The sequence below is a fragment of the Urocitellus parryii genome, chromosome X (assembly GCF_045843805.1).
Source record: "Urocitellus parryii isolate mUroPar1 chromosome X, mUroPar1.hap1, whole genome shotgun sequence".
Taxonomy (NCBI): domain Eukaryota; kingdom Metazoa; phylum Chordata; class Mammalia; order Rodentia; family Sciuridae; genus Urocitellus; species Urocitellus parryii.
Genome location: NC_135547.1, coordinates 108,589,973 through 108,602,420, shown reverse-complemented (window position 1 = coordinate 108,602,420; position 12,448 = coordinate 108,589,973). Strand labels below are relative to the sequence as shown.

The window sequence follows — 12,448 nt, the reverse complement described above, 5'->3', positions numbered from 1 at the left end:
TGGTCATTAAGCTGCTAGATACATAACTAATAAATTGATTCTACAAGTTCTATATATTTCATCACCTTCTGTAAAGAGCATCTCAAATTTTGCTGAAAGATGAGAGGCTATATACACTGACACACACTTGATTTAAAAATAACTGGGTTCATATTGGTGCTTTAGTCTTGTTTCCACCATCACCACAATTATTTTGACCTCAAGCTATAAAGACCATAGTCATTGGTAGAGATACATTTATGTAGAAATTAAAAGTCTTATATTTCAGATTATATTTCCATTATTAGGACTTGACATCTATAGTCTAAATAGCTGAGATTGAAAGATGAATGTGAAAGTAGAATACTATGAAATAATTATTCTGGCTAAATATAGATTCCATAATTCAGCACAGGATTTATGCAGTTTTGACAACTTACATAACTATTGTGAACAATAGAATGTGTATTTTGATATAAAATAGCTGGATAATTGCCCCTCACAAGTATACAGAAGCACTGAGCCACATAAAATCATGACATGCAAAAATTTGATCTGGCAATAAAATTTTTTACAAATAGTATTTTCTTTCAATAGCGTCAAAGGTGTTAAGCTTTTTAATTTTTTTATCCTCATTCCATTGATTTCAAATCTGGCTGGGGGATATGGACTTTTGTTTTGGCAAAAACAGAAATCTCCTGAGCCAATGTCATTATAATCCAAAGCTTAATTCAGAAACCATAATTTGGTAGGTCTATCAAAAAGGAAAATAGATATTTATGGGAGTATAAAACCCTGGCATAAAATGTTGGCTATATCTCTAATGGTTTATAGAATATACATGCTATGAAGAGATTTTATTTTTGCTAAATTAAATATCATTTCAAATATTTGTACATTCATATATTTAAACTATTTTTATAATTAAAAACTTTCTACTTTTCATTAAAATAATGTACTTTATGTTTTCTCTTATTAATATCAGTATGATTAATTTCATAAACATCAAATGTTAAGCATTTGCTTTTTAAATTGTTAGGAATAATGAACATATATATCTTTTCTCATAATTAATAAATAAGTAAATACCTAATGTAGAGATGCTAAACTTACTAACATGCCTCTTTCTAAAAATACTGTTTTCAAATTAAGGTATCTGATTTCCCAGAGCTTTAAAAATAGAATGAAATTATTTAACATTAATTTCAACAACTTTTGTCACTTAAAATTATAAGTTTAGAAATTACCATTATAGTGATTTAAAGAACCTTATTTTTCAATACTACATGTACTACCCAAAGTTTATGTTCTTTATGTAGGAATGTAGGACAAAAATATGGAGGCCAAGTATTGTATTCAAAAGAGATACCTTGCTTATAAGAGAAGTCAGAGAAGATGACATTGGAAATTATACCTGTGAATTAAAATATGGAGGCTTTGTTGTGAGAAGAACTACTGAATTAACTGTTACAGGTAATCACAGTTTTTAGTATTTCATTTGCAAGTAATGAAATTATAATTTTAAGTTAAATTTGGGGCTACATATTGATTTTTTTAATCTATGCTATGAAAAAGCACTCAACCAAATGCTAAATGGATTCCTATAGGTGAAATTTATTCCTACTTGCTTTTAAATCATCTCATGCTGAAATACATTTGAAAGGTTAAAGAGAATGTGTTTAGGGAATTATAGAAATGCTAGCTTTTTAAAGTACTTGAAATAATGAGTTTACAATTTCAGAAAATTATGCTTATATGTTGTAGTGGTATCATTTTGGGAAACATTTTCTAGAGTGATGAAAATGTATGAAATCTACCTCTATATTCTGTTTCATTCCAAATTAGAAAAACCATTTTTCTCTTTTCTTCATTTATCTCTCTATAAATCTGACATATGTGATCTTATGAACTGGTGGTTGTAGGTGTAGTCACAAAATAATTATGTAAGAAGCATTACCTAGCATTGTTCCTGTATCTGGTTGTTAAAGTGGGAAGACGTAAGAACAATTTTAAGAACACTGCCTATAGTCATGAATGTACAACTCACTTGTCTCGTGATCTTGGTTGAATCACTACAATCTTCAGAATATTAGTTTTAAATGTATAAAATGATGTAACATTGGCCTTATTTAATAGAGGTTTCTGCAAGGATCAAATGATGTAAGTTACTATGTATAAAGTAAGTATGTAAAAGTAGGATTATACCAAAATGTTCATCATTTTGGTTGTGAATACAATTGTATTAATAACTTTGTTCACTTTATTGTAAAACCACTTTCTAAAAACAGTTCCATATGAAAATGCCAGGATGGGGGTGATAGGAGCAATATTGAGTACAGAAAGACATTATTTGAGAATTCTTATTGAGAGAGATGAGTGATGACTTTTTTAGTATGGTCATATTTATGAAACACATTTAGAAAATCATAAAAACATTAATTTAAATCAAAGAGGCTTTGATTTATTTATTGATTCACATAAAATAATTTTCCTCTATACAAAAATGTTTTGTGATATAGATCTCATAACAATCACTTTCTTTTAAATCACCAAGTTATGATATATTAGCTGAAAACTACTTTTGGTTTCATGGAATTTAATTGATGAATAATAATTATTTTGATAGAAGGAAATTTTAATTAAATAAATAAGGTGCTCTTTGGCAATACTTTTTATAAATATTAGACATAGTAAACAACTTACACTTGCAAAATATGATAGAGTTGAATACTAAAAACAAATTTAATTTCTGATTTGTATTATGTACCTACCATAAACATGTCTATAACTTGCAATCATTTGGTTTTCAGTTTTGTTGTGTTGAATAGTGTCTGTATAAGAAAATTCAAATCAACACTTTTATCATTTTACCTTTATTTTAATGGGCCAATAGAAAATATATCTGGCTGTACCTTAAATATTGAAGATTTTTTTCTATTCATTATTTTACTCTATTTATACTGAAGAATTTTTTCCAAGCAGTAGGAATTGAGGCAAACAAATTTTAAAATATCAAGGAACAGATACATTCTGAATAGAAATAATAAGCATTTCTAGTGTTTATTCTTCTGAATGTAGAATTCATCCTTGTTAAGCACATTGTTTTCCTTTCTAGAAATACTATAACTCTTTATCGTTAGCTATATGAGACAAACAGAAAGTGGATATTCGGTCCCAAAAGGTCAAACAATTTACGTAAGGCTTAATTGGTAGAACCGAGAACAGAATTCTTCTATCCTAAATGATATTGAGGAACACTATACTCCTAATCTTGGTTCAAAATTTCATAGTTTTTCTCATAAGAAAATAAAGAATATTTAAATCCTGACATCCAAGAGAAAATTAGTAAATGTTATAATGAAAGTTTTCTTCAACTTATTCATTCAACTTATTACCATAATTCCATATTAAATAGTATTACTGGTGACACTTTTGGGCAAACAGATTACAAAGTTCATTTTGAGTACATATGAGTCTCTTAGTAAATGGAGAACTCCATGCCATAGAATTAAAATACTATGTATTAAAATGCATTTTAGGAATTAACAAGGACATTGAGAAGATATTTAGTGTATAACATTGATTTAAATCGTGTGATTATATAGCACATTTGCTTTATAACCAAATTATATAGTAATACTTAAGATATAAATTGTGTCCTTCAGTAAAGCAACAAAGGTAGAAAGTTCCTGATGAAGAATCAATGTATTTTTATCTTGGTTTTCTGTACATCATTGTCATATCATTATGTTGTACTTAATATAAATGTTATTCCAAGCATATCATTAAGTTTTAGTGGAATTGCATTAAGCTGATGATAAACAAATATTTTAAAGTTTGTTGGAACATCTCTTTAAAAATAAAAAAAAATTCTATATGTGGAAAGGAAATTTCTGGCTAAAGAGTCTAAATGTGCAGGGTGCAGGAAATATTGTTAGGGATAATGGCTGATTCTTCCCTTATTGAAAGTATATCACATGTAATGGAATAATAAATCTGCCCAGCATTTTGGGTACTTCAAATATTCTTATATTTAAAAATTAAAATTTTCTCAGGGTCATCTCTACCCCCAACTGTCTTTTCTAAGTCTTAACTATACTCAAGTTTTTACTGTTCTCCATATATGCTTCCTGTGAACCCTTACTCATACTGTTTTTCCATTGGAAGGATTTTTCTTCCATTTGATCACAGGACTGATGTTTATGCTTTCTTCAAGGCACAGCTAAAATGTTACCTCCTCTTTGAGGCAAGCAGTCCTCACATTGATGGCACTTTTAGCATCCTACTGTGGTACTTAGCACATTGTTTTACAGCTATTTTTCACACACACTCCTGTTTTTCTCTAGGAATGTGAGCATGGTAGAGTCAAGAACAATCTCTTTTTTAATTTTTTTCAATTAATTTAACAGAACAGCAGAATGCATTTCAACTCAGTGTACACAAAAGGAGCACAACTTCTCATTACTCTGGCTCTACAGGATACAGAGTCACACCATTTATGCAATCATACATGTACATAGGGTAATCATGTCTATTTCACTTCACCATCTTTCCCACCGCCATATCCCCTCCCTTGCCCTCAATCTCCACTGCCCAATCCAAAGTTCCTCCATTCTTCCCTTGCCCCCCAACCCTACTATGGATCCGCATCCATATCTTTTTTTAAAAAATCTTAAAATAAGCATTTGGTTTTAGAATAGGTTTAGATTTACCAAAAAATTTCAAAGATAGTAGAGATCCCATATACCCATATCCAATTTATTCTATTTTTACTATCTAACATTAGCATAGCACATTTATAACAACTAAAGAAATAATGATGGTACATTATTATTAAAAGTTGTCAGTTTATTCATTTTTACTTATTTTTTGCCCAACATCCTTTTTCTATTCCATGATCCTATTCAGGATAGGACATACATTTAGCTGTCATGTCTCAAGCTTCTCTTGTCTGTGTCTTTTTCTTACCTTCCTCATTTTTGATGAATTTTATATTCTGAGTAGTGACCAGGTTATTTTTTAGAATGCCCTATTTATGGGAAGGGTAAAGCTGATTTTTTTCACAGTTTTGCTAGTGATAAGTGTTCTTGAAAAAAAAATCAGAGAGAGAAAATCACAACATATCATACTATCAACATGACTTACCATTGTTGATATTGATCTTGGTGACCTAACAGTCTTTGTCAGGTTCTTCCACATAAATTTGGCTTTCCATCTTTCCATACTATATTTTTTAGAAGAAATTTATTTTTAGAAGAAAGTTATTTTTAGAAGAAAGTTATTGTATTTTTAGAAGAAAGTTATTGTATTTTTAGAAGAAAGTTATTGTATTTTTAGAAGAAAGTTATTGTATTGTATTCTATCACATAAGGAGTGAGGAGTTTTGCTCCAATTCTTGAGAGCAGGGTAGCCATATAAATTATGTGGACTTCTACACAAGACATGTCTATTCTCCCACACGTATCTGTTTATCCAATTGTCTATATCATGTATAAACTCATAAATATTAATTTTGCATTTTGTTTTATAATCCATACAGTTTTTTAAAATTTTGTCCTTCAAAATGTTTCAATTTGTCCATTAAGACTTCTTTAAATTGGCTCCTCAGTCACTTTAGCATACCCCCATCATGTACATCTGTGTGTTTAAGCACTTCCTTAATTTCTGGTTCTAGAAAATGTTCCACACACATATTGTGTACTTATTGTCCAAGACTAGTATCAGATATTTTTTTTCCAGAATTCATGGACATTTAATTGGGGAAATGAACTGGAAACTAATATCTACATCTTGGGATATTTGTTGCTACTCATTGGTTATAGTTGGGTATAATATCTTCTAAGCCCTTTCTATAAATTTTTAAATATGTAAAAATTTGTATTTATAATAAATTAAACCTAAGTTTATACTAATGGTTCCAACTCTAATTCATTAGCATGTGAATTATTCTAGCCTCTACCACTTGTTCATCTGTAAATTCTCAATTAAATCTTGAGAAAACTGGTTCCCATCATCTTTCATCCAGTTACTTAATTATTCTCTTCCAACATAGCTGTTTAGTGAAATTGGAATTTTTAACCTATATCTAATGAGGGAAACAACTTTACCCACTGGAGAACAGTACATATATTTAGCTTAATTTGGCTTTAGTCTTAGAGACTTCACCCATTTCTTATTACTTAGGTAAGAATCTTTTCCCTCATTAAGACTATATCACAAATTAATAATATAGTTAAATTGTTTTATTATGCTTTGTGTCCCATCTGGGGGACCTCTAATCTCCTGAATGATGTCTTTAGACTTTTGCATTCATTGAGGTTCCTTGTTTGTGCTATAAATTTCTGTGGGATTTAACATCAGAGATGCATAATTTCATGTATCAGTGTCAAATGCATAATGTCTTGTATCACACAGAATAATTTCAACACCCCCAAAAGAATATTGTACTTACTCTGTTTAGCCCTCTCCTTCCCTCCTGAAACCTGCAAACCAGCAATATTTTTATCATAACTATAGTTTGCTTTTTCTAAAGTATTGTATAATTCAAATCACATAGTATCACTTAGTAATATGCATTTCCCTGCTGTTTTCTGCCTTCTCTTATTTTAATTGAACATTTAGTGTTTCAATTTTATCTCTTAATTTTTAAATAATTTTTACATTAATTTTATTGGTAGTCTTCAGTATTCCAATACATGTTTTAAACTGATCTCATTCCACTTGAACAAAAACCATTACATCACCTTATGATAGAATACTCTGTTCTTCTCTCTCATCCTTTATGACATTATTTTGATTGATTTCACTTATTCATGTACCATAATCACAAAATCTATTGTTACTATTATTACTTTAAACAAAAAAATATCCTGTAGAACATTTTGGAACAAGAAAAATAAAATATGTTCTCTTACCCTCATTTCCTCATTCTCTGGTACTTTTCCTATATATTTTACTTATACCTGAAAAATCTTCCTTTAGCTTCTTCCAGTCAAGGTCTAATGTGATGTGTTCTCTAAATTCTTTTTCTTTTGTTTTGTCCTAAGAATGCCTTTATTTTTCTTTCCCCTCTGATTGATGATTTAGGTAGATATAGAATTCTATATCAATAGGGTTTTTGTGTGTTTATTTTTACCACTTTCAATATTCTACTCCACCTTTATTGCTTGCATGGTTTTTGATGAGGATTTCCCTTGAATTTTTATCCTGATTGTTGATATATATTGTATTTCTTCTCTGTCCATTCAAATGTTTCTTTATTCTATTTTTTTCTCTTGGCTATGATTTTTTTCTGTATTTTGAATATGGTATGTGATTTTGGTATTCATCTCACTTGGTATTTTCTGAGCTTCCTGGATTTCTGATTTGGTTTCTGTCATCAGTTTTGGAAATTCCATACATATTATCATTTAAAATGTTTCTTCTATTCCATTGTTTATTTTTTTATTCTTTTGGTATTCTAATTTTACATATATTATCCTCTGTGAATTTATCCCCAGGTTTTAGATGTTCTGTTTTTATGATTCTTTTCTTTGTCTTTATATTTTAGTTGTTGAAATTTTATTGACCTTTTAAAATATCTCTAATTCTTTCCTCGATTATGTCCCATCAAAAGTAATCTTAATCTCTGTTAATATGTGTTTAGATTTCAACATTTAATTTTCTTCTTTTTTAGGATTTCCATCTTTCTACATATATTACTTATTGGTTCTTTCATGTTATTTTATTTTAGAGCACTTAGTATATTAAATATTAAATATTAAATTAAATTAAAAATGGTAAAAACATTTTTCAATAATTTTAAAATGAAAGATTCAAAATAAAGTAACGACCACATTGCTGTCATAAAGTTTCAGTCAGACTAGTTGAAGCTATTTGATTTCCAGGGCTGGATCATAGAATGCAGAGAATGAATTGTGAAAGTATATAATCAAGAAAAAAATTCCCAACTAAATCTGAGAGTCAGCAAGATTAGTGAGGAAGTAAAGAAAAGAAAACTTGAAAAGAGTAAAAAAAACAAACAAACTATGAGGTGGTTGCTACAAGGATACAATAGTTTTAGTAGCATTTTTATACTTGGTATAACATTTTTTAACAGAGTTAATGTAGCAATATATTTAAACTACTTTCCAATCAACCATAGGCTGAATTTATGTTCTCAAAAGGTATATCTTCCTCCTCTTTTTATGGATGAAAAAGCTGAGGCAAAAAAAAAAAAAGGTTAAGTGGCTTTATCAAGGTCACAAAGCATCATGGTAACAAATTTAGGAATAAAATTTAATTCCCTGAATTTCAGTATATGATTTACTCCACTGGATAATTAATAGTAAGACATTGTAGTTTTCATATTAGCTCTGCTGATCACTATGAAAGATTTATCTTTTAAGTTCAACTGAAATACATTGTACTGAGACCTTTAAGTCTTCTGCCACTGATGTAATTAAATGGTGTACTTCTGGTCTGGCCTGGGGCTGGAGTGATTGCTTTTATTTTTTTTCTCTATTTCTTTGAAAATGGTATATTTTATCTCCTTATTAAAAAAACTATTTTTGCTGAATTACTTCAAGAATTCAAGTGTGTCTTATTGAATATAAACTAACAAGAATTGATGAAATTGGTAAGAAGAGCTTGTGTATTTTTCTGGGTTTTGCTTTACATACTTGTTCACATCCCAGGATCAATGCTCACAATAACTATCATGCATAATAGTTTTGATAAAATGGAGCATATTACAATCTTAGCTGTTTTATAAGTAAAGAGCAATCACACTGTAACTCAAAAATCATTTAGATCAATTTAGACTTTTGAGTTAAAATGAATAAGCTCATCAAATATGGTGAAACTTAAGTGTAATCAATTTGTCTATCTAATCTTGACTTGGAGTTCAGACACTTGATCAAAGAGACTTCTGTCATGAGTAATTTCTAATAAATCTCCTGAAACAACTGAAAGTGATTACTTTAATTTATTGTTTAAAGTCTAAAATATAAAATGGGCTGTACAGGAATGTATATAGTATATTCAATTAAATATTAAATATTAAGTTATGATAATATTGAATAAAACATATTTTTACTCTTAGGCAGAAAATGCATACATTTTAGAACATATTAATAGCAAAGTTGAGATGTAACATTTGGGGCCATGGGGAAAATAAGACATCCTTTACTTGGATTATTTCCATTAATAAAAACAATAATAAATAATAATAATGAGAATAACCATTCCTGAGTATCCATGATAGGCTGTGATTTATTCTGTACTTATTTATAGTGACTCATTTTATCCATGTAAACTCAATTTATTCTTTCTTAAATTTTTCACTGCTTGCTAAGTACTTGATATTCTAAATTTCATATATTTTACTTTGTAACAATCCATTTTTATTGGCCACTTCTTATGGACCTTTGAATTAAAAGAAACCACAATGTATGTCCATTTATGGAAATGTGGCTGATTAGCTTCCCTCATTCTCTGTAGATATACTAGATGAAATAATATATATATATATATATATATATATATATATATATATATATATATATATAATTTTAAATGGTTTGTTAAGCATGCAAAACAGTATAAAAATATCATGAGCACAAAGGAAAGAGAACATGAACTAGAGCAATTAAAATAACTCTAGTCTGAGGCCACTATAGTGGGGTGGGGAAGGGAAGAAGAATGCTGGAGTTGTCATTTTCAGTTCCAGGGTTTGGATTTTTTTTGTAATGCTGGGTATCTAACCCAGGACCTCACTCATGTCAGGCCAGGGCTCTACCACTAAACCACATCCCTTGTCCAAGAGTTTTAATTTTAATAGCATTATGGGAGAAATAAAACTAGAATTTGGACTTTAGAGGTTAAGAAATTGTAACCAAAAGTCCTTCATAAATCACAGATTCTAGAAGGACTACCATGAAAGTGAACAGGAAAAATATGACCACTTGCATAGGTGGAAGATAAGCCAGTTTGCTTGCTATAATCTGACCTTGTAATTTTTTTTTAAAGAATCCTATTAATCCATCACTTTGTGCATTTGGGTGTTTGAATTTACACCATCCATGTGGTCTGAAAGCTCTTAAGTAAAAATTAGCATTAAAATGGGCCAGGCTATTAATATTTCTGAGCAATATACAGCAGAACTTCTAGAAGGATAAAACTTCAACCCATACCCTGCTCAAAATTCCCATGGATAAAACACTACTCGAAATTGCATGACAAAAAAAGACATGATTGGCATGGATAAGGTATCCGTGGAAAAAATACAAAGCAGGCAATGATCCTTGTTTGATATAGTTAAATATTCTTTTGGTGTGAGAAACAAGAACAAATATTGACATAGATGAAAGGCAGAACTCTGTTATTTATAGCTGCAAACCAAAGAAGACTTCCATGCAGGGAAAAGCAGGAGGTTATTCTCATGGCTACCTAATGGGAGCTTTAGGGGCAGCTTATGACAAGCGGAATAAGGTTAACTAGGTTTGGGGGACACTCTGAAAGTTGCTTTAATTGAATAATTTCTTGGACTCAAGGTGATAGGAGTTGTCCCTAGTTGTCTTGTACCTGGATCCAGGGCAATATAGATAGGTGCATAAAGGCCCCACAGTGTGAAAACCTGATAAGAGGAGTGTCTGGGATGCCATCTTAATTGGCCCCTCAAGAAGAAAAACAATTCGGGGCCTAAACTGGCTGCTGTGTCAAGACAGCATTTAAAAACCAGGTCAACAGGCAAATATATAGATACAGAAATTTAGTACACTATTTCTGGGAACTGGGGGTTGGAGGCAGAGAGTTCAGTCGTGTGGGGGAATAAGAGAAATAAGGAATGAATACTAATGGTTATGCAGTTTCTATTTCATGTAATGAAAATATTCTAATATTGTGGTGATGATTTCACAATTCTATGAACATACTAATAATCATTGGATGGTGCACTTCAAATTAGTCTATTATATGAGATGTGAATTATATCTCAATAATGATGTTTTTAAAAACTGTGTCAAAACAGCATTAAAAATACACTATATTTGGGGCTGGGATTGTGGCTCAGCTGTAGAGTGCTCACCTAGCTTGTAGGAGGCCCTGGATTCGATACACAGCACCACATAAAAATAAATAAATAAAATAAAGATATTAAAAAATACACTATATTTAATCTTTAAGAATTCCAGGTACTGGAATCCTTAGATAAAGGCTATCAATTAGCTATGGCTAAAACTATAAGTGGCATTTTAAAAATCTAATGCAATATTGCTTACTGATGCTTGTGTGAAAGTGTAAACGTTAAGAACCACACTTGGTCAACTGGACTTCAAAACCTAAACCTATAAGCTTTTTTTTTTTTTTTGATTGAATTTCTCTGGCTCTGCTTTTGGTATCTGACATAGTTCTTTAGCAAGAACTACCTTTTAATTTCTTGCTACTTTTTTTTGACAGTGTTGGATTTCAAATGTACTGCAAATTATTTTAATTTTAGGATAACATTACTAGTGTAATCCCAAGGACTGCTTGCCTCTTACAAATGGTACATTCATCTTTAAATGGTTCATATGCTAGAGCTTTCTTACTTCTACACTTGCATACCACCAGTTAACCTCACTGTTAGAGAAACTACTACTGTTTCTTTTACTGCTAGCTGTAAGACAGGCACTATGTGAAATGATTTATAGACATTATTATCTACATTGACCAAGGAGGAAATTCAAAGTAGAGTAGACATGTATTTATAATTTTAAATACAAATTACATCATTATTTCTAATGAACTTCTATTCTTTTATTTGCTCTCTACCACTTCTGATTCTTTTATTCTCACTTCAATAAACTCCAATGTGAGCATGAAAGACCCATCCAATAAGTACTCTTTGATAGAATGATTCATTTAGTTAATTACAGAAGCACAAAGTAGCTAGAACTCTGCTGACCAATATAGCCAACTATTAGTAACATGTGCCTATAGAGCTCTGATATTTGGCTAGACTAGGATGAGATTTGCTTTCAATTTGAACATAGATACTTGAGTTCAAAGACTTAGTATGACAAAGATAATGCAAAATATCCCTTCCGTGATTTTATATCAATTGCATGTTGAAATTATGATGTCTGTTGAATACAGTGTTACAAAATGAAATTCACCTATTTTCACATTTTAAAATGTGGCTACTAGAAAATTTAAAATTTTATATGTAGCTTGCCTAGTATTTCTATAAGAAAATGCTGTTGTAAAAAGGGAAATTTGGTCTTAATTTCAGGAAGTGTAAGGGAAAGAAGCAGGACCAAAATACAAAGGTTTAGTTTTAATGATGAATCTACCATATCTAGACAAACAAACCTTGACTGAGTTACCTATCTTCATTATGTATTGTCTTAATATTGGCATTATGAATACTTACAGTAATATGATAAGGAGTAAATTATCAATCAACTGTACAAAAACAGATTATAAAGGAACATTCAAATAATGAAAGTGG

The 12,448-nt window shown here is 30.1% G+C and overlaps 1 protein-coding gene across 1 annotated transcript in view; it reads left to right on the top strand.

Moving 5' to 3' along the window:
* Positions 1-12,448, top strand: part of Il1rapl1 (interleukin 1 receptor accessory protein like 1) — a 597,494-nt gene that overhangs the window by 84,686 nt on the left and 500,360 nt on the right. The window contains exon 4 of the mRNA XM_077793664.1: positions 1,299-1,452. Within this exon, the coding sequence (XP_077649790.1) occupies positions 1,299-1,452 (154 nt within the window). The remainder of the gene's footprint in view (positions 1-1,298; positions 1,453-12,448) is intronic.